A 24,083-nucleotide genomic window follows, 5' to 3' on the forward strand; every position below is an offset into this window, starting at 1 on the left:
AAAGATTGGTTTTGATGTTTTTAATAAAATTTCTATTTTATAAATAACATATATATACATCCTTGAAATATCCACTTCATTTTTGCACCCCAAGTTCGAACTCCTCCTCGGCATTCAAAATTCTCACTCATCTATCAGATACTTGCCAGTTCCAAAGTGGCCTTAATTGTCATTTGATGATGGCGGTTTCCAACCACCAAATGCCTTTTCTATTTCTTTCGCCACAGCTAAACAGAGCCGATCACAATACGGCGCTCCTATGACCTATAAATGCAAAATCTGAATTATTCCACTTTTCATTTTTACCTGCTAATGGTGATCTAGTTTTGACCTGAATAGGTAAATGAGGTACGCTACCTCATCTAACCTAACTGTACCTTACTATTCGTAACCTAATCAGAACTTCTAAAATCTAACTCAACCTAACCAACCTTATCATCTGAAATAACCTTAACTTCTCAAATATCGATCATGTTTATTCCTTAAATTGAAACTTCGTGAAAAAACTTGAATACCACTCGGTAAGCCTTTCGGCGATTTACGGATTCTAACCTAAGTTTTCTCATCTAATTTCAACTTTCCAGTTAAATGACCTCACTACTCATAACCTAATTGAAACTTTCCTGCCATAAATTAGACTTTTAAGAGTCCGATCTAATCTTTTTTAACCTAACCTAAACTTCTTTCACAAAGTTGTGAACAAACGGATAATCCTTTCTGCGTTTGCAAAACTGATTCTAAGCTGACGTTTCCTGATCTAACTCTACCTAATCTAAACCAACTTTTCACAACCTATAACTTTTCACAATCTAATCTGACCTTTCCTATAACCAAAACTCCGATCTAACAAATTCGACGTGCACGTTTATTTAAGATAAAGTTTCGTTGACAAACCTGTATTCCAATGGGCAGACCTTCCTCCGTTTGCATCACTGGACAATCAGTAGATGGCAGTCCTAATGCATTAAAAATACCACAGTATCCATAATCGAACAATCTCTTAAGTACGTCACCATGAAACGCGGCTTCTTTGGTAAATGTTGGCATGATCAGCACGCTCTGATCGTTCAAAAGCTCCAACATTTCCTTCTTGAGAGCGTCCAGATCGTCGAGAGTTTTCTTTTTGTAGTATTCCGGAAAAGTCGATGTCCACCACCTCAGAAGTCCGTAACCTATCGTTGTGAATACGGATTGTGACATGCAGAAGAGGAAACGGAGTAACTCCATATGGGCACCCTCACCCTTTCCTTCGAATAAATTATCAACATTGTCCACTAGTAAAAGTCTAAAATAAGAGTATTCTGACGCGAATTTGAGCATATCACTGTTGATCTGAAACATGCAAATATACCATCATAAGAACTTATTGATTACTTGAAGATTAACTTGAATACAATGTTAATGGGATCATGAGTTTATTTCCCTCTTCAGATATCAATGAGGTTAAAGAGGTTTTCTTTTAAACATAAAGTATATGTTATATTTATAAAGATATACCTATTCATCTTACATCAACAAACACCTTACAAAATTTTAAATATAAAATTATGCCCCAACCCGAACACCACTCCACTGCAACGAGCTCGATGAAATTTCGAGATTCGAGAGTGTTGCTCTTTTAGAATATGTATCACATTTAGATCTATGATGATTTTTGTAGGATACTGCGTGTCGAAAGTTGACATTCGAAAAATTCCCAAGACAGTTGAAAAATTGTCAATTAAATGATTTCGCACATCTGCACTCACCTCCTCAGCCACAGACTTCTCAGTGTAATTATTGAAATAGTTCACTACTTTCTCAACTGCCCTCTTTGTGTCTGCATTCGCCCTAGACACCAGAGGATTCCTTATTTCCTTCAAATAATAAACTTTCAGTTTTCGCAAATCCACCTGAAAAAAAAAATATTTTACTAGACTCAGCGAAAAATTACGTCTTCGAACTCCTAATGAACTTTACTCACAGGTTGTTTTAGTCTACTCTTCATATTGGGCTCCACCATTAGTTCAAATATGGTCGACAAATCGGATGCGTATCTGCTTACAGGTCCCACCTGGAAAACATCAGGCCACTCTTCTTCTGGACACTTAGGATAATGACCATCTAGGGATATAAGCCTGGGTGAAGGTTTGTGTCCCCAAACACCGCAATAGTGCATTGGAATACGCAGCGATCCGGCAACATCAGAGCCTATTCCGATGAGCGAAGCGGCAGCACTTAGTAGAGCAGCCTGTAGAAATTTAAAGAGTATTATTACTGTCAGATTTAATATGTTCAGTGTATTGGTGGACCAATCGAATATATCCAATCTTTGGCGTATTCCTACTAAGAGGAGAAGAGAGCAGTGAAGGAATGATAATGAAGGAATAGGGAATACTCCTTCTGACGAAAATGATGTATTTTTTATGAAATATCTTTGAAACGTCACATTTTGAAACAACTATTTCAACTGTTTCCTAGAAAAAATTATTTTGAGCACTTAAAAATGAAAAATAATAATGGGTATTTAAAGTTTAAAGCGTGTGAGAATTGCACAAGCTCGCAACATCGACTGAAATATGCTTGATAATAAAGGACAACTAATGCATTATCTTGATGAGATAGACAAAGATGGCTGTCTATGAAGTCTGCGAAGAACGAGGAAGGTCGTAAAATTTTATGGGATTTTTATGGCCGGTTGCAGTTGAAGCTCGCCAGTAAGTACTCGCCTGTAGATCAACAGCTGTTATTTCATAAACAAGCTGATCGGACATTGTTCTTTTCATTGTCTTGTATGCGCTGTTGCCAAATCGTAAACTCCGCACAAAGCTATTTAAATTTTGAAACCCCATATTTGAAGGATGATTTTGAATAGTTTCCGCGGTGAATTTAATAAACTCATAAATAAAACTCATAATTATTCAGTTTAAACTTGCATATGCAGTGATAAGCCAAATTGATGAGAATTCCCCATTATTTAGCAAAAACCTAATACATAAGATAAGTTCGGGGTATCCTATATATGAAAACGACTTCAAATAGCTTCCCCAGGGATGTGTTTTGTGGTAAAAGTACAGAGGCAAACTCGTGTCAGAACAATAGTTTCTGTCTAGGTATTCTAGGTTACACATGTATGTTTCTATTCTTTCACACAATGTAAAATTTAGAAAACTTCTTTTACCTCACCTCCTGTAGATCCCCCCACGGTTCTTCTCAGATCGTAAGGGTTATTGGTTCTTCCAATCAGTTTATTCGTAGTTTCCCAATTGAGACAAAATTCTGGAGTATTCGAAACCAACAAAGGTATTGCACCAGCATCCATCAGTTTTTGTACAGCGGTTGCGTTTTTCAGCGCTATTTTTTGTTTAAGTTTCACTCCAGCAGAATGATCCAAACCTTCTACTGCTAGGCTTCCTAAAAAAGTCCAAGGATACCTATTTAATTGTAAGAACATAGCTATATTCATATAATCGGAGACATTTATTATAGAGAGTGAAAAATTGAGAGCAGCACAAGAAATATTGTTATGATTATACAGAAAAACGAAACTTCTTTAAGTGAAGCCTATGGATAATGTGAATGTAGGAATGGTATATTTTCATTGTCCATGAATTCTACTGTATATACGTACCTTTGACTGTGAAAGGTACTCCTAGCAAAGGGTAATTATCCTTCAATTCCTTCATAGAAACACTGTTTAGAATATTTTCAACATGCTTAGATTCCTCCAGAGCTTCATCGAATCTTTCATCAATAACAGCATTCAACAGAGGGTTAACTTCAGATATCCTCTCTATATAGGATCTCACAATAGTTTCGCTGGAAACCTAAAAAAAGTAAAATTGAAGTAATGTAGAAAGTATTCCTCATGAATGGTATTTTCACATGTAATTCTATTCAATAAAGTGCAAACAAAAATTGTTTCATTACCTCTCTTTTTCGTATTTTTTCAGCAACTTCGGAAGCGCTCAGAAGAAGTAGTTCATTTGTAATAGGGGGACAAATTTTTTTCTTATAAAACAGTCTTATTATGTCTAGGGGAATATAGCAAACCCAAGTTATTTGCAGAATCACATAAATGACAGCTCTGAGAATATAAGTAGCTACCATTTTCTCTGGAAAATCAAATTCTCTCATGAATTACCTTATTATCCATACATATTTCGGCAATATAGATTCAGGATCAATGCGAATGTATTGGGATGGAAACAATCTTTGAAATGATGAACTTATTGAAGTACACCTACATTATTCATTAGTGCGTATATTCTATAACGAAAAAATAAAAGTTTCATACGGTATATGTATTTCGATACTGATCAAAGCTTGTAAAATTTTGTTTTACCTACATTCAAATGGAATCTTTCCACTTGCCAAAGAGATTAGAAACTGAAGAACAAATATCCGGTCTGATTTCAGAATGAAAATATTTCATTTAATCTTGTTTTTGTTGGTCATTATTCTGGAGAAAAATGGGATAAAGCACTAGACGTTTTTATCCGATAAAAATTGAACCATGAACCAAACTCTTGAAATTGTTCTTAATTAATACATATATGTTTTTCGAAAAAACATCAATAATTATATCAGGAGAAACACTTATTTGCTTGATTGCAATGCTAAAAATGCAGTTGTCTTGAACCTTTGTATCGATTATGTTTCATTCTGATGAGTATAAAGTATTAATTCATTTTTTTCATAATTGCGGTACCTACGCAGCTGATAACATATGAAGGTCGAAACCTACAAAGCTAGTACCAGATAACAAAAAAGTACCTATCTACTCCAAATCCGAACAGAGTACAAAAAGCAGGATATATCGAAATCGAAAAGTCACTGAAAATTTATTCAAAACTTCAATCACGTCAAAACCAGGGAACCTTGATCATCGAAGGTTGAAGATCCAGTAATCGGAATTCAAAATTAGAAATGTATTAGGCTTTACGTCCGGTTCAATTCCATTGAGCTCCTATCAGAATAATCGGTAATTTACTCAACCACAGAAATTAATTATCATTGTTTTATTTTATCGTTGCATTCTATCGAAGATCATTGCTTTTAAAAATTTATGTTCTGAGGGAATGCACCAAATCATTTTGGATTTGATGAAAATCCGCCTAATCATTTGTTCAGGAGAAAATGGTACATTTCCTGCATTCGAGTGTAGAGGAACGTATTAATTCACTCTTGGTTGAAAAATATTGTCCCATCACGAAGTACCAAAGGAAAATTCAGCATCTTGCTCTTGAGCCGATGGTGAACTCCAAACGAAAATAAAGCGCGATTTTTTTTATCGGAAGATGTCATCATTTCTATAGAAACACTCAAAATAAGGTGAATTCTTTCATAAAATGATAGGAGCATTTTTGTACATTGAACATTCATTATCATTATTTTGAGATATTCAGCTAAAATATCTTTCTTCACTAAGTGATGTGAAATCACTCACTATTTAGTCAATTCACGAATATATATTTGTATTTATCAGGGTTTGACTGCAGGATATGCGTTAAAGGTTTTGAATAATTGTGGGTTGGCTAACTCATCATTTAAAAGATTTGCCAACCCTATGGCCATTTTTTCTCTTATCAACATACATTTAATTTTACTAATTAAAAAAAATTGGAGCATTTTCTGTAGCAACCCTATTTCAAGATGAAACTCAAGAAGGCAATTCTGAATTTGCCCTAAAAAAAACAGTCTCTTTTAATCCTTGACGATAAAAGTTGATCATATTTATACCTATATATATATAGAGTAGATTTTTTTGTTTTAATTGAAGTAAAATAAAAAGCAGTAAAAGCACTACTATATTCACATTGAAAAATGTTATAATTGTGGGTAGCTTTTCTTTTCAAATCAATGAAAATTTAGGAATAGATATTTATTTCTATATGTGAATAATTAAAAAGGAAATAATAAAGGCAATGCAATCAAGTATTTGGATAATATAGATTCAAACATATATGGCAAGATCGATCATTCTTTAGGTGAAGTTCAAGAGCAAGAATAAAATAATAACAATACATCCAGTGCTTATCAACAATGTTGGGAATTTTTAATGTCTTCTGCAACCAAAGTACCTATCTGGAATATTCGCAAAATAATATAATGAAATTGTGATTCTTCCCATGCTGTGGATTGAATGAAAGAAAATCAAATTTTTTTGATATTCATTAAAATAGGAAAAACAAAGTTTGGAATTTAATATTGAAATGTCCAGCCTTAAACCACATCTTACATGCACTTTTTACCTTCTATATATAAAAACACTGTTCAGCACACTTTAGATGTAACCATAGAAATAACAACATAGATCCGCTACGCCAATTACACTTTGATACGCGTTTCTATGAAGAACTACTGCGGCACCGCGTATCACTCTGTAAAACCGTTTTTTTTTTCACTGGCTATATTCGGATTGTGATAACACTGAATTATCGAAACCGACTAGATCACTGAACGAGAAATGATCAAGGGGACTCATTTTGAATGATAATGACTTTGACAGTTCCATCAAAATGGTACCCAGTCCATTTGGGTGCACCATCAAGAATGCAGTGGACAATGACCACATGTATGAACGCGATGATGGTCCCTGTGTAGAGTTCAAGGTCGCAGAGGTAGAGAAGCAATTATTTTCTATTTTAATTTATGCCTACCTAGTGAGGAAGTGATTTTCAATCAAGGATTCGACCGACTTCATTGTCAAAATGATTCGATATGATTAAGAATATTTGTACCAGGTGTGAATAAAAAGTTCTAAAAAAAATTTACGTAGTGATTTTACTAAATAGTGTAATTTTTTCTCTAGACAGCAAAAAAGACAGAAATAAACTTAGTCATACATTCAAGAAGGCAATAAAAAAATTTTGTTGGTTTTCCTCTATGATGCAAGAGGTAGAAAAAGCTACCCCTAAAACATGTTCTTCAAGAAAATTTTCACGTTATTCATATTATTGAAAAATCAACTTTTGATATCTTGATTCATTTTGAAAAAATAGAGTCTCTTATAATTTCTTGCTAAAGACTATATGTTTTTGAGAAAAAAAAGAATTTATAAAAAGAAAGTGGCGTGAGTTATATAGGCTGGTATTATATTGTAATTTAAATTTACCTAGTAGGCGGAATATCATGCTGACATTATAATGGAATACCATTAAATCTTTTTTTTATCTCCCTCTCACACCCATAGAATATCGCCTCAGATTAGTTTCTGTCTGATTTTTAAGGAAAAAATTTAAAATAACCTTTCATTAGGTTCAGGTTTAGGGAGCTCTATCTAAACAGGGGCTGCTCAAAAAAAATTTATATGAAAGACCCCTTAAATTTTTCACAACTGCTCATTTACAACTTGTATAAATATGTATATTTTATATGTACAAATGTATATTTTATGCCAATCCGCACCTGTTTTACTTGTTGCTTTTACATCAATAAAGATTATTAGAGTGTTCGATAAGAATTGAAAAGTGATTCGCCTTGATAATTGAGTAACATACGAAATTTCTAGCTGTAGGAATTTGTTCCATCAATAGATATATTTATAATCGATAAGGATCATCATATAGTTCGATAGCTATTTGACAACTTTGAACAACCTTCGAGTAGTAATGATTTTATGTCTTGATGAGAATGAGAAATGATGAGGCATTTACATTCTAATCATTTGAGAACAATTAAGATCCATTTCCTTTTTAAATTTCCTGGCATGGTTGTTTGGTGGGAATTCTAGCATTTATATCTTTTTTTTTTTTTGTTTTTTGATATGCATGAATCGATATTCGGATATTCTAAACCAGCAGCTTTTCGAGATATGGTGGATTTAAGATTTAATTGCTGTGATGAATTAGGTAATATTGGAATATTAATTATCACTGAATTCTGGAAAGAGCCAGGAAGGCTGTTTTTTTCAGAATTCAATAATAATTTTCCCTACACTAGCGCTGCTAATTTTACATTGTTTATATTATCCTTTCAATATGTATGTAGCTAGGTAGGTATGTGGTATGTCAATCATCAATAAAAGTAGTAGGTAATACTGAATAGTAACCATACATTCCTAATCACTAACAAATAGGTACATGAAAAGTTTCAACTTCAAGGTTTACACGCACATAACGCAATTTTATTCGAATTATAGTTTTCATACACGTTTCTGTCATTACTGAAGAAATAAAGAATTATCCATTTGAAATGGAAAAGGTTATTTTTTTATGGATTCACTGAGTTGAATCTGTATTGGGCTTATTGTTTGTTTCATTACATCTCCAGCTATTCTCTTGATCACCTACATCTACAGGAAGATTTTTTTACTCAATATACAAAAGATAGGATGTACAAAGTTTGAAGTCCAAAAATGTACCTAATAGATATATAGTATTAAGCCAAAAAAATCCTCTAGAAGAATGCAATACTTCCAAAGTCTCAACTCTCAACTCTCAACAATAAATTAAAATTAAAAATTCGGAATAGATATAGGCAACTAACCACTCATAATCCATTGAAGGCAATTTCCGAAACGCAAAGCTGTATCCTGTGTTGCCGGCATGCTGCAAGTCAGGCGTTTTTCGATACATACAATAGCCATTTTTGCAAACATTTGCAATAACAATGATAATTTCGAAACTTATTTCTATCGTTCACTGAATTGAACAGCCGAAGAAACAGTTTGAATTGTTTGTCTACGTTTATGTTCAAGTACAATTAAGAACTATACCATTAGATTAGTTATCTATTTATTATGTTAGAGTGTAAGACTCGTTCTTGGTAACTACTTGCATTCTCTAGTTGGTACTAATTTTCACCAATTGTTAAAACCATAATTCACAGTTACTCAAAAAAAATTGTTAAAACCAGTTCTTTCTAGACACAACTGGTTTGGCCGAAACGATTAAGTTGAAACTGGTTACAGTTGGAACAAAGAACAAAGTTAAAAAATGTATGTTGAAATCAAAACGGTGTCTGTCTCTATAAGAAAATTGCAACCTTTGTTATTCAGAATGCTACCATAGTTTGTTTTGCAATAACTAGTAGATAATTTTATCTGAGTCTTTTATGTTTCTTAAATTCAACAATGTACGCAAATATTGTAATTTTTGAATGTATGTTTTCTTTCAGACTTTCAGAGTTAGATCGCTATAGGTATTTTAACTTCTAACTAATATTAACGCCAAATTGTGACCAAGATTTTTCTATAAATTAATATGGAAAAGAAAGAAAACCGCATTTTTAACACGAAACAAGTTTCTCTAATACTAGTTGAAAGTAGTATTCTCTAATCTCGTATGATATACTAAGTAGTTAAAATTAGTGTCAGATAAACTTGTTTGGGAATGGAGTTTCGAAGCTAGAACTAGTTTTCAATATACTAAGCAGTAAGTTTTCGTTTTCACCAGAAAATTCTGGTCTTTTTTAACTGAAAAAACACGTTTTAACATGAAATTGGTTCTCATTGCTCCACTCATGACGCTATATAACAAAGTTACCGTAAGTCAGGATGGCCGAGCGGTCTAAGGCGCTGCGTTCAGGTCGCAGTCCACTTCTGTGGGCGTGGGTTCGAATCCCACTTCTGACATTAACTTTTACATGTGAATGTCTCAAATTACCATCAATTCCAGAGTCGATGATAGTCTTTTGTAATGGAGAAAGAAATTAGATGAATGTGTCTTCTCAATAAAACAGCATTTATTCAAATCAATTTTTATTCTGCAGATTATTAGTAAAAATTTTTTCATATAAGACGAAGGTAATGAAAAACGGAAGGTGAAAATTCTCGAATATGGCATTCTCGAATTCAGTCTTTCGTGAAGGGATTCCTTTCGAGGTGAAATCCAATATTAACGCCTCGTTGTTGCGTGTGCAACGAAAAGATGAGGAGAAACTTCAGCACATCACCGAAGAACAGGGGGCAGGTTTTGTATGAAGCTCTTCTCCAATCCGAGTTTCCAAATAGGGTGAGACCTCTTTACTATGACGATACGTACATGAAGCAATTTACCCCCAGAACCTTCACTTCGTTTGTCTGGTAAAGTGGGGTCTTCTTATTATATTCTTATTTATCTTATTTCTGAAACTGGAAGCCAACTATTTATCCTGTTATAGGTATAGATAATAACTGCGATGCAGTTGTTTTTGATTCAATTCAATTTTTATTTTAATTCCATGAATACACAGGGTGGTGACATATTAGATGCTCACCACCACTACCTTTTTAACTATAAAAATTTCGTTTATTGACAAAAAAGTTCTATAAAAGTATATCGAGATATTTGGTCATTAACAAACTGATGTTCAAAACCTCTTTATTGTTAGAATACCAAGATTTCTTAGAGAGAAAAAAGTTCTACCTTTGCAAATCCTCCAACATAACGTCCCTCAAATGTAAATATCTTCTTTCGTACTAGATTTATAATGATTGACCTTTTCGAGAATTTTTCTGACTCTGTATATTTCATACTATGGAAATAGGTTATATGGGTTGATCCAGCTAGAGAATCATTTTTTATTGACTATGTGATTTGTTGAATTGATATCTCAAATAAGTTTTTCAGTAACTTCCTTGTACAATCGGTCAATCGACGAATAAGAAAAGTAAAAGTAGAGACTTTTATGAAATATTGACGAATATCAGTGTTCGGTTTACTCAATAATTCAGTGAGGAATTCTTTTTTGAGATGGGTCGAATTCATTCAATAGATTTCATTATTTACAGTTTTCCTGTAGACTTTCGAGGTATTCTGTCAATCGTAATGGAAAAATGAAGCATATCTCACTAGAAAAAAGCCAACAATATATTTAGTAGCTTGTTTGCATTTCTCTTCTTGTTGGATGGGTAGCTCATCGGTGTTCTACTTTGTATTATTTTAATTTTTATTATTGATTATTTTATCAATATTTATTTTTAATATTATTTTTACTTTTAAACTCTACTTTTTTCACATTAAATTAAATACATTCAACATATTCGACCTGAGGTGATCTATAAAACGTCGGTAGACATTGACTGGATTCAATACGGAGTCTGTAACAAGGAAAGTGTGTCGGAATCCAACAAGTCGTGGCGCCTCAGCGCTCTAGGCGGTCAACAAGAAGGCGCCTTTCCTTCATCCCCACAAATCAGCCCCTTAGAGTCGCCCGCACCCCCAAATACTCACCCTCTTATTGCCCCCTCCTCTATTGGGTCGATAACAGTATTGAATCCACCAAATGGTATATGTTTTGTGCTTTGAATGGATTGTTAATCATTCTGCGTTTGTTCATTTCCCGATTTCTCCGTCTCCACAGTAGCGTATCTTTTAAAGATGGTGGAGAGTTTGAATGAAACAGAAATTTTAAATCGTTTTCGTTTCTCATGAATGAATTCTTTTTAGAATATCATCATACACAGGGTGTAAATACATGGTCATCCCTTGTCAAAGAATGGTGAAGGTACGGTCTATACAGCCCCTTGGAGATGGCCCCTGTAAAGCAATATTGTTTATTTTTAGAAACCAGAAAACTGACAGAAATGAAATGGGCAGACATTATATGAGAGTTGGAGGGCAATCAAAATAAAATGTTGGTGGTGTTTCCTTATGATAGCATGATATTCGCCTACAAGGTTAATTTAAGTTCGAAGATAATATTTATTATGAAATATCTTTGAAACGTCACATTTTGAGATAATCATTTCAACCGTTTCCCGAAAAGATTATTTTAAGCACTTGAAAATGAAAAATAAAAATGGGTATTTGAAATTTAAAGCGTTTCATTTCAATTGCACAAGTTGGCAACATCGACTGAAATATGCCTTGATAATAAAGGACAACAAATACATTATCTTGATGAGATAGACAAAGATGGCTGTCTGTGGTCTGCGACGAACGAGGAAGGTCGTAAAATTTTATGGGATTTTTATGGCCGGTTGCAGTTGAGGCTCGCCAGTAGGTACGCGCCTGTAAATCAACAGCTGTTATTTTATAATCAAGCTGATCATCTAGTAGGCGCTGTTGCCAAATCGTTAACTTGAAACCAAGCGATTTAAATTTTGAAACCCCATATTTGAAGAATGATTTTGAATAGTTTCCGCGGTGCATTTGAAAAAAATCATGAATGAAACCCATAATTATTCAGTTTAAACTTGCATCTGCAATGATAACCCAAATTGAGGGGAATTCCCCATTCCAGCCTATACGATTCAAACATACGTAGCTGTGGATAAGTTTGTTCTTTCAACTTTCAGCAAAAAATTACTGGAAAGCTTATAAGATGAGCCATCAAAATTTGATTTTCCAATGGAATAATATGAATAAGGAAGAACTTTCCTATGAAACAAATTTTAGGGGTGGCTTTTTCTACCCCTTGCAATTGTAGGGGAAAAGCCCCATTTTTTTTATTGCCTTCTAGCTCCTATGGAATGTCTGCTAAATTTCGGTTCTGTCAGTTTTCTAGTTCCTAAGAAAAAAATCGAAAATTACTTTTTAGGTCCTATCTAGGTATCTAAGCAGGGACAGATAAAAAGAATTCATATGGAAGATCCACAATAATAAATCAATCTTTCAATTTTTTGTACCGCCTGTATCTCGTGAATAATCATTTCCATCGCTAAGAATTTTTCCAAAATTTTGGCTTGACATTGTTTCCTCGAAATTCTATTATAAGTTGTTCCATTTTGAAGCTTCAGAAATCTGTTGAACTCAATAGCATATGTCCTGCTCATTGGGTAAGAAAAATACTCAATTATTTCAAAATATTTCAATTAGGTATTCACGATAAATGCAAATGAAATTTTTACCTGTCTTTTTCCTCCATTCGGGGGTGTAACTCAGTGGTAGAGTGTCTGCTTCGCATGCAGAAAGTCCTGGGTTCAAATCCCAGCTCCTCCAATCGTTTTTGCCCTTAATTTTCAACTACAAATAAATATTTTCACGAGATGGACAACTAGGGAAACCATTTTATAACATGAGTTGAAAGAAAGAAGAATTATCTACTCCAAAAGATATTTTAACGTATTTGCATAGAATTTTTTTTTATATTTATACTTTTTTGTGTAATATATGATAAGGGTTGAAGGGATTTAATACTCAAAATATATTACAATTCACATAGTCAGTGGAGAACAAGAAGACGTGAAAAGTGCTAAGCAAAAACTTTTGATTATATTTATATATTAACTAACAGGTAGAGGAATGAAGATTTTTCGAAATGAGAGTATCACTGGAGATTGTTATTCAAACCCAATTTGAGATTATTATCATCTAACGCTCTGCATTTACTGACACTCAAAGCTTCCCTGTTGATTGGAATAAATCGCGGTAGCATGGGTCAACATAAGGGTGACATTCGTCACCACCCTATGCTGTCCATGATCTTATACAATTTCCAGACCGACCAGCAGCGGAAGCAGACGAAGCCGGTATTGATTCTGAATTTCAACAAATGAAGTAACACCAGATGAGGGTGGGGATGTGTGGTGTAATAGTAATGCTATATATCTTCCTGGATAGTGGATATAGGGGTTGTTCGTGTGATAGCCTATCTCGAAACAGTCGAAAGTCCTATTATGGAATCCATTCTACCTGGATGGAAATATGTCGACATAATTTCTCGTTCATCCAGGCTCGAGGATCAATACAGGTCAATTAAATATTCAAAAAACTTCCGATTCGGTAACATGTAGAAATTCGTATTTGTATATTCAAGCCCCAAACTCTTTAAAGAGCTCATCATGACATATTTTGTCAGATTTCTTAGTCCCCATCAGAGATCACGATTTTTTTCGTTTGTCACTGCCCTGATCCCTCTAGGTTATCAGAATTTTCCTTTCTCTCAACAGCTCAAAATAGTCTTCTGTCACTCTATATCTCCTAATAATCGATAATTCATTTCACCTTCGTTTATATATTTTTATATATTTTTGTTTGATTATTTTTATGTAAGTACTGTTTCCGCGCAAATATACCAATGTGTTTTGGTTTCAAATTGGCTTTAATCGACTTTTGATGTCATCTATTTATTAACCGTAGAAACTTAAAGTTTATTAGAGTTTGGACGCTTGATACTTAAAAAATAGTATTGGACTTCCTATATCATAGATGAGAAGAATGGATAACTATATAAAACTATCCAGAGCAACAGTAGGTACAATAACAAATAGTTATAGTTATTATAATAGATATATTAAACTGCTCCACAAGAATAAGGGATATCGTATTCAATCGTTATTAAAAATATGTAATCTTCGAGAAAATCGAGGTAAAATCATTTAAAACTCAACTTCACTCGATCCAATAAAAATCAGTATGAGATATTTCGTCATTCTGGTCGCCTTTTTTCTGACGTTTGGTTCTTTGCATATGCTTCATGAATCTTCTTATTTTGAAATGAAGTCAGTTTATCAACGGCTTCGATTTGAAACGAGTTTTCTGAAAATGCCAAGACGTAAATTAACAAACGCTGAGGCTAATAGGGCTATCGGAATGCTACAGGATGGCCTAACTCAGGTTGTTGTAGCGGAAAGGCTCCAAGTCAGCCAAAGAGTGATATCTCGACTTTGGAATAGGTTCAGGGAGACAGGTTCCGTATTGGAAAGACCAAGGCTTGGTGAGCGACGAAAAACAACACCAGCTCAGGATCGTTTCATCACCGTTTCGGTGAGAAGAAACCCTACATCTACGTGTAGTATACTAGGAATACTCTTCAAAATGCAAAAGAGGTCCAAGTTTCCATCGAAACCATCAGACGACATTTGAGAGAGGTGAATCTAGGTTCTAGACGTCCATTAAGAGGAGTTCCATTAACACGTGATAATAAGCGTCAAAGACTGGAATGGGCAAGGCAACATATCAATTGGAACGATCAATGGCGTAGTGTCCTTTTCACTGATGAATCTAGATATGGACGATTTTCAGATTCTCGAAAAATAAGGGTATGGACAATCCCACGCATACCCCGAAATCGTCGCTATGTCCAAGAAGTCCATCCATTCCGAGAGGGTAGTGTTATGGTATGGGCCGGGATATGTTTCAACGGGCGCACAGATCTACACATTTGTCCTGGGAATATGACCGCCTCACACTATAGGGAGCATGTCATTGACAATGTTGTGCCAAATTTTCACGCTGCTATTGGTGAAACTTTTCGATTTCTAGATTATAACGCTAGACCGCACCGTGCAGCCATAGTTGAGAATGCGCGTGAGGAGCTTGGTATTCCACATTTACCAATACCTCCTCACTCACCAGATTTGAATTGCATAGAACATGCATGGGATATGCTCCAAAGAAAATTAGATAATCATCAACCTACCCCAGAATCCTTAAATGATCTGAGAGAGCTTCTGCCCCATTTGTGGAACCAAATTCCTCAAGAAATGTTCAACAACCTCGTGTGTAGTATGCAAAGAAGATTTCAAGCTGTTATTGATGCCCGTGGAGGCAATACATTGTATTGATAGTCTTAAAACTCCTGAATTCTCTGGGAATAAAATTTAAAATTTCGTTATTTTACTCGATTTTTCTTAACCACCCTGTATACGCTGCATACCTACAGGCTAAAATTGATTTGCAACTTGAAATCATCTTAATATGAATTTTCATCATAAAAATCTTATTTTAAATATATTGTTTTACAATTTAAGTCAATATCCCTAACTCATGTGGAGCAGTTTTGTCTTGTCTTGAGTCTAGAGTACAGTAGATGAAGGTTCCCGGATATATGATATGTTATGTTCAATAGATGATGGTTCCCGGATTATGTTATGTTATGTTCATAAGTCCAAGAAAGTTATATGAAACCGAATATTTGATACGCCTGCGGTAGCACAGTTTTAATATTTTTATTATCCTCTTCTGAAGGACCGAAAGCTGTAAGCTAACAAGACAGTAATCGATAGACATTGATGACAATATCTCTGCCACGGAATGTCAGTCACTCACGCAAACTACAATGATTTTAATTAGTTAATTTTGGATATCTTAGTTCGAACAACACAAACACGCGGCTGACCCCAGTATGGTTTATTTCCAGCCATGTCTCGATTGCCAGATTAGCTCGTGGCTTTTACGTTTATTACATTTGCATAGAGTGGATGAGAGTCTCATAGATCTGAAAACGTATTGCTTCCAGATCGATCCAATTCCCATAAGATGAAATTTCATGCAATAATAGCCATGAATCTGTCAATTATAGGGCCGACCATGTTGGGGATTGATGCATAATATAGTCATGTATAATGAATACATTGGGGGTAGTCATAAGAATTTCGAAAATTTGTGGATAATCAGCGTAAAATATTTCCAATTATTTCAGGGTTTTTTGTAACTATTCAGGATTATGTATCAGGTTTATGAAAAGTTATGATTGTTAGGTTAGGAAGTTTAGATTAGGTTAGGTTAGTTGAGGGTAGATTAGGTTAGGTAGGTTAGGTTGGTTTTAGTATGGTTACCATGATATTTTCTCAGTTAGATTGGAAATTTCTTTTGCAGTCTACAAAATCTAAAGACGTTCTGTTTCCTCAAAGGTCTATAAATCATTAGTCTGTTGTGCTTTTAAAACCTCGAAGAAGTTTCGACTTAATACTTGATGGGAAACATCCAGGAACCGTTGACAACTAATATTCCAAACACATATGAATATTTCTTTGAACTGGTAGCGTGAGCACCTAGCAAATCGAGAATGAAGGGTTTGTGTGACATTTAATCAATATATCAGCACTCAGTGGACCCTCGACGATGGGATTGATATGCGGTAAGCTTGCAATGTGGAACACTCTATTTCTTTTAAAATATACATGTTCTTTGACTTGCTGATCTACTTCAACTCCTACCTGAAAAATAAGTGCTCAAAAAATGATTTTTTCCAAATCAAGAAATATGGATTGAAATCAATAAAGTAATCTATGAATATCATTCGCACACTTATCGTGACAGTTATCAATATTCACCCTAATGCCCGAAAAATCGATTTAATCCCTTGTTAAACGTTGTATGAAAGAGAATGGCTCAGAAGTGGCGGAAAGTGATATTAACACACGTGACTCGTTTGCCTCACGGTTTACAGATGGCCCCATATGTCATGAATTCAAACAGAATGGGGATGAATTTTTGCTTGTTTTGTCCCATATTGGTACATAGATGCCATATTGATCAATTTGAAGGTAGTTTTACCGAATTCGTGAAGACAATTTTCTTTTTATAATTTCATAAAACTTCCTTGATGGAAATAACCTGCACTACGTTAAACTGAGGGTTTATTTCTAGAAGTTTAATTCTCGATTCAACCAAAATAAAAAAAAAGGTTCAGTGGATCAATAGGGAAAACATATTATGAAGTTTGATAAATAGTTCTTGAGTTCCTTTTAGTTCAGCATGAGAGCAAAAGACAAGAGACAAAGTCTCTATTCCTCAGACCAGTTCTTCTTCCTTAAGACTATTTCTAGCCATATTTTGTCTGTTATATTTGATGAGTTACTTTTCATATATTTCTTCATACTCCAATAACTGGTTCTGGACAATGTGTCCAGAACCATGTGTCACTACGTTAGCCAAAAAGAATCCAATAGTTTTTGGCCTCAGAATCTCAGATCAAAAGAAATTGCACAATCTAGCACTCAGGGAGAGACAGTAGACGAGCATTCAAGCACTAGACCCTAGAAATCTTAGTTGCATTCGTCAATTTTCGATAGCAGCTGGTTATGAGGATTGGAGTTCTAGTCCATTTCCTTTCGATAATAAGATGTACATAGATCATACACATAGGTCATTAGGCCAATGGCAAAGTTCTCGGTGTGAAATACAAACCTAGGCTAACTCCATTATCTTTATGCTTTTGAAGCCGTGGATAAGCCAGCAAGATCTTTGTGGATAGAGTCACAAGGCCATTGACAGGTCATTGCTTCGCTGCCATCAATTTCAGCCACCAGTGAATTAGGCACAGAAATGCGAATCCTTTAGTGTAGCATTTGGAGATGCCCCACTGATTTTGAAGTTCAAAGGAGAAATAATAATCTATCGAGGCTTTTCTATGCAGTATAGAGTATATAGATGATCCACCTTCATAGAAGCATAAAAATGTCTTGGAAACTGATAGTGAGGAATATTTTGGAATGCAAAGAAGCGTTGAAGCTACTCATAAACATTTGAACATAAGTCCAGCCTCCTGATAAGTATGAATAAATTATGAATCTGAATTTTTCCACTCTGTCGATCTGCCCATTTATTTTCTGTCCATCCTGTCGATGCCAGATACATTTCAGGACATACCTTGACAGCGACATCCAAGGGAAACATGAGAGAGGAAACTTATTACGAATTCACGGAATTGTGTCGATCTGAATATCAGAAAACTTCCAATAACTTCTTCATGTACCAATCAGTGATTTTTCGAAACACTGGCACAATCTTCGACGGAGCGGTCGTCGACTAACTAAATCAATCAATACATCTAATCGTGACGTGATCATCCAACGCCGTATTATTGCAGACGGCTCTCAACTTTATTAGTCATAAATCTCCCCCATCTAGCCAGTTCCCCAATAGATTGTCCTGTATCCCATATACACCGAGCTCACGCACTGCCGAAGAGGATCGCAAAATTTCATTCACCTCTATAACCCGAGAAGCAGGTGGTCATCTGAACCGTGCCATTTGTAGTCATCCTCGCCATAGGCCATGTGCGATGCAAACGATCCTGTCGTGAAACCTTATGAAAGAGCTTCCCACACGAAGGATGCAAACCACTTACTCAGTCCCAGAAGCTTTCCAAACAATTTCTGTTAAATTAAAATGTAACTACGCTAAATAATGTTCCATCTAGTGGGTTTCAGATATAAATCGAGCAGTTTTAGTGAAGTTCGAGATGACATCTCGTAAAGGGTTTAAATATTCGGTCTTGACCATTCAAGAGACAAAAATGATTGTGAGGATGATATATCTTAAAGAATCTTCTGAAGTTCATTCTACTAATTATTGATATGAACGCAGAAGGATAAGAAAAGTCTCAATTCCAGTTATTCATTGGACTTGTAATTATTGGTTTGTGCTGACATATGTTTCGGCTATAGCCATCTTCAGAGCACAAACCAAAGCCCATGTCCATATAAAATACAACTTCATATGAAGCCTATTTTTAAGAAACTGGGTATATCTTGCAGCAATCTACCAAAGAATGGGCCACCAGAGTTAAAAGCTGAGCAAATGAACAAAGAGCAGCTAAGGAAAATTAGAATTGCAGAAGAAGAACGAAGATGTTATGGTGAAATAACACCAATTTTTTTCCAAACTGGGCGACCACCAAAATGGGCTGTAGATGAGACTCGCTGAAGAATTTTGTTCTCTTTTGGGTAGAGAAGTGTATGATGGCAGTGGGAAGACAAAAATGAGGGGACAAAGAACACCGTAGACCTTCATTCGCCATTCAAAATATTTATTTGTACTTATTAGGTCAAGCTGAACGATGTGCATCAAAAATATCAAATATTTTTTGTGCCTTCGTTTAACTGTATTGCATCTCACTAGATAAAGAAATCTGTCGACAATTTCTGGGTTCCGTCAGCATTTTTAAGAATATCCGAAGCATTACTCAGTTTAGTTCAATTTAGTTGAAAGTCCATTGTGACCCTCATAGGAGCTGTTTCTACCACTGTATCATCCACAGCTTCTCATGAATTTCATCTCGGAAAATTTCAATAGGTTGCATAGTTACTCCTACAATTTTAGAGCCAAATCATTCTTTCCGTTGGCTTGCAATGGCCAGGCATTCTGTAACCGGCTGAATACGAATTTTCATCACATGCTTCATAAGGCGACAGTATTCTGTCCTGAGAAGTTGTGAATTATTCTCACTGAAATCCGGTTGAAATAAAGATCTTATAAGAGTGATCCATTCCTGGGAGATTCAGCGAGGATGTTTCTATTTCGGTTTGCTCTTTCTCTCCAAACTCTTTCTCATTGGTACATTTTCTTATGCCAAAAAAGGTTTTGTGCCAATCACTGGCTTTTGAGGCTTGAGGTCTCTTTCTTGGCCTCTTCGATTCCCGAATGACTGTGAAACCAGACCAAAAAGAGCTTGTAATTCTTGTCTATTTTATTAAATTTTGTTCGGCACTCCAAAATCAACCTTGATTAAGAAATGATATGGGAGTTTTGTGCTCTTTCTATCAGCTTTGTCCCATTTCCTATAGTTTTTTCCAGGTTTTCATCTTCCGATTGCGAGCATTTCTGTAAGAACTGATTCCCTGTGAAGTATAAAGCCAATATAGACTCCTATAATATGCATATTAATTTTTTCAAACCAACTATGGCTAGTCTCCATCCTAGAGTCATAGCCATTCGACAGGGATCTACAGACCACACGCTACGTCTAGGTAGTACATCCATCTACCAGGTGATAGATGGCGCAACTTTGTATATATATTTTTATGGAGCCTTTTCCATTTGTTATTATATAGGTATTCAATGGGCACTACCACATTTGTTTCGACAGATATGTGTTTGAGTGTAAACTTCATCGAAGAGACCTTTGATGAAATTCGATGCCCATTGTTTGCCTTACTTGCTAATAAATAACTTAATCAATTACATCGTTTTGCGGCGAAATGCATGATGGGCAGCTGTATTAACCGCAACTGTCATTCTACTTCTACAGGTGCTGTCCGTTTGACTTGAATTGACGAGCAGACCGGTGAAAAGAAAAAATTGGCCAGCAAGTATTATACGAAATGAATATCTGGAAAGTTTTGAATGTAATCACAACGCGATATCTATGTTGTTTGGGAAACCGCCGCAACAACATCGAATGTGAGAAAATGACGTTGAATAGATTATTTATCCCGTTTTTTCCATGACGTCCGATGTCAACACGTCAGGAGTGCGAATGTATCAGAAAACACATTTGGAACTAGGAACAATCACGGAAGGTGACCGAAATTGAACAGCGTAGAGGGTGGTAGAGCTAGGTGGCGCCAGCTCGCTCATCGTTTGCCCGCACTGCGTTCTCGTCTCATACGGACAAGCGGGGTTCCAAAATTAGGCGGAGCAGATCCGTACCATCAGATCCGTATGTTTTATATTGAACGGGGAAATTTAAACTTCGTGTGAGACATCACTCAGAGCGGAAAATCATCAATACAATATATTAGTCAGAGGGTTTCTCAACTATAATCGTGTAAACTTGGCATCACTGGCCAACGAACAACAACCAATGTGTAGGACGAACGTTGGTCGCCCACAAGCAAGTGGTCACAGATTACAGAGTAGAAGTGCAAGTGGTGTAGCCCATACTTTAGGGCGAGCACGTACTTGTGACTTTGGTCAGCGCGATTTGGAGATTGTTCCAATAAAACATTATGTTTCGTAGTTGAGGAATCAGATTATTAGAAAAACTATATCTTGAGGGATCATACATTATCTGTCCCCTGTGGGATATTGAGGAAGAAGGAAGAAGAAAAATTTTACAATTGTTGAACTTGAACACTGTATATGATAGATAATAAGAGCTTTTTAATGGTTATAAAGTCTTATACATTGATAGAAAGGACACTTCTCGAACTTAGTTATTCTGTGCTTGGGGATAAACAATGTTTTCTCACTTCTGGTACCATAATTATGACTAGACAGTTGTCTTTCACATATAAAAGACATTTGGAAATGAAAATGGAGGCTACAGTTGGAATATGTTTTTTTATGAATATAGGTCTGCAGAACGAACGTGGAGGTGTGTTTGATATCATATATCTCAGACGTTTCTGTATTATTAAAGGCCTTCCAACGTATGGCCATTATCCTTTTAATATATTGATTATCTTTTCAGTATATTGATTGTCTTTTTAGTATATTGATGATTCCAAGGAAAGTAAAGTTCTCACCCTATTTAAAGTATAAAAAGATTTGTTCAGTTTTTTTGCATGCAGAATCAATGTTTATACCCTATTTTTTATTGTTGTTAAGGTGAATGGCAAGAAATTCAGTACTATTCTTAGACAGAATAGCACTATCCAAATGACGAATCACCAGCTGACGATCATTATGCCCAATTGTAAAGAAGGTGGATAAATTCGGTTTTATCGATGTTGATCATTAAGTTGTTTTTATGACACCAGATCTCAAAACTTTGTAATAATAGCTCACATAGCACCTGAAGTTTACCGAGCGTTGGGACCGAAACCACTATCGAAACATCATCAGTAAACAGACTCAACAAACAGAAGTAGAAGAGGCCAAAGACTGATCCTTGTGGCACTCCCAGACTAAGATCCTGCTAGTCAGATAGACAGCTCCCAACCCTTACAGAAATCGATCTACCCTCGAGATAACTTTGGAGAAAACCTGAAAATACACCACGAAAACCCAAGTTGTAACACTTGTCAACTATGAAGTGAAATGGAAGACTATCGAATAAGCCTGCTACATGCAAGCCATTGTCGAGGCCTCTTACATATAATCAACAAAGAAAACTGTTCTCCCAGTTTCTCGAGAACCCTGACTGAATGGACCTTGATATTCTTGACTACTTCATTGATTTCATTCATTGGCCTAGGCATACCTATATCTGAGTAGACCTATGAGCATTTTTTTTCACTGGTATTTGGTTTGTATGATGGTTTTCTGTCCTGTGAGCAAATGGGTCATGAAACTTCATCTCCGCCTTCATTATCCAGATTCTATTGACCCTATCAGATTAAACTCATTAAAACGTGGCTAATCAATCGCCCACCTCCGTATGATCTAACCTCCAGACCTCATCACGTCAAGCTGTATCCACTAACCGGTCTCTGCACCTCAAAGCTCAGTCCCATTCTTGCTAATAAGTTACAAACAATCATCATTAACTACCGAAGCGCACCGATTGGCAGGCCGAGGGCGGGGGCGACTCGGTTATAAGGTGTCACGTGACGTTTAATTAGGCGAGAAAGGCGAGAAAAGGACAAGGGCTGTCCGGAGGTTGCGGGTAGCGGCCCCGGCCCTTGGGACTTCCCGGAGCGGAAAGTGTACGACAATCCTCCACTCTCTACCCTGATCGATATCGCCTCTCCGACGTTCCACAATTCACGTCTACTTGATACGAAGACGCCGCAACTGCAAACACGGATGAAGTCCGCTTTGTGCGAGGAAGCTGAAAAGCTTATCGATTCGAAAATGACTCGACGACGCGGCTTCTTGAATGGAGAAGAAAGTTTGCGTCGAAAAAAAAAGTTTACTCGGCAAAATCGATATGGAAGATTTGAATGGTTGAAGAAAAGAGGCTTTGAGGGTCTTCAGTTACGACTCTTGTACAGATAACTGTTTGTTTGAGGAATGCACGATACCTCTGCCTTGCCAGTGCTTTCGAATCGGCCTCAGAGGTCAGTCCTCGTGGTTATCAACTCTGGTTCCTTTGGTCTACGATCTACTGCAATCATCGGCTCACTCGATCTATACATCCAACGCTCACTAGGGTTGGCGATGCAACCATCTCATCCTTCAAGAACCACTGACCATCTTTCAAGGTAGGTGAGAGGGTGAACAGCTGGTTGTCCACCCTAGCAAGACCTAAATTGTACCATTATCTAGGAGGAGTTACTCCTCCAACACTCTACGAGGAACCAATCCCACTTGTAGAAGGAATCGAATATTGATCATTTCCCTGGATAAAAGGCTCAACTGGAACTCTCATGCTGACAAACCACAAACGAAGCCAGACACTTCCTTTGTGGAAAAATGTGGGGAATTGCCAGAAATAGCTCCGATTGTTTATGTCTTGGTGATCAGACCGACAATCTAGTGGTAAAGAGCGTCAACAAACCCATACCAAACTCTCATGATATCGGGGATCACGCTATACAGGCTATGCCCCAGCTGCAGCTATGGAGCTAATCAGCCGAATTAGAGAATGACGAGGTGCTGGGTATGATAAAACCGATCTTATTCTAATAAGAATCAGGCCGGACAGAACACTTCTGATTCCCAGACAAGATGACCAACCAAAACCAGATACAGCTCCGGAGCAGTGTTAGGCCACGGACCACTGGTGAAGATCAGCTTCAGTTTGGGTAGACTAGCGTCAGATTTTCAATCGGATATTTTCAGCAGTTGCCTTCTTGACAGAAGCTGTACGGGAAGGCCAATAAGACTGCAGATCCTTTGCGA

At 36.1% G+C, this 24,083-nt stretch overlaps 1 protein-coding gene and 2 non-coding genes across 5 annotated transcripts; 2 read left to right on the forward strand and 1 right to left on the reverse strand.

The window, feature by feature from the left end:
* Window positions 1-5: 5 nt before the first annotated feature.
* Window positions 6-6,556, reverse strand: LOC123315747 (fatty-acid amide hydrolase 2-like). Of its 3 annotated transcripts, none has more exons than XM_044901581.1 (8): window positions 6,221-6,556; window positions 3,910-4,094; window positions 3,611-3,806; window positions 3,161-3,393; window positions 1,964-2,230; window positions 1,749-1,892; window positions 895-1,332; window positions 6-264 (listed from the first exon to the last, which is right to left on the reverse strand). In XM_044901581.1, the coding sequence occupies exons 2-8, from the start codon at window positions 4,087-4,089 to the stop codon at window positions 163-165; spliced, it is 1,560 nt and encodes a 519-aa protein (XP_044757516.1). In that variant the 5' UTR covers window positions 4,090-4,094; window positions 6,221-6,556; the 3' UTR covers window positions 6-162. The 3 variants fall into 3 exon arrangements, with proteins under 3 accessions (XP_044757516.1, XP_044757515.1, XP_044757517.1); XM_044901580.1 differs by having other exon boundaries at window positions 6,234-6,555; XM_044901582.1 differs by lacking the exon at window positions 6,221-6,556 and adding an exon at window positions 4,329-4,622.
* A 2,916-nt stretch (window positions 6,557-9,472) lies between these two features.
* Trnal-cag lies at window positions 9,473-9,556 on the forward strand. The gene has a single exon. It is a non-coding gene; the product is annotated as a tRNA-Leu (tRNA).
* Window positions 9,557-12,773: 3,217 nt separating this feature from the next.
* Trnaa-cgc lies at window positions 12,774-12,845 on the forward strand. The gene has a single exon. It is a non-coding gene; the product is annotated as a tRNA-Ala (tRNA).
* The last annotated feature ends 11,238 nt before the right edge of the window (window positions 12,846-24,083 follow it).

This window comes from Coccinella septempunctata, chromosome 6, assembly GCF_907165205.1.
Source record: "Coccinella septempunctata chromosome 6, icCocSept1.1, whole genome shotgun sequence".
In the NCBI taxonomy this organism is placed as follows: Eukaryota; Metazoa; Arthropoda; class Insecta; order Coleoptera; family Coccinellidae; genus Coccinella; species Coccinella septempunctata.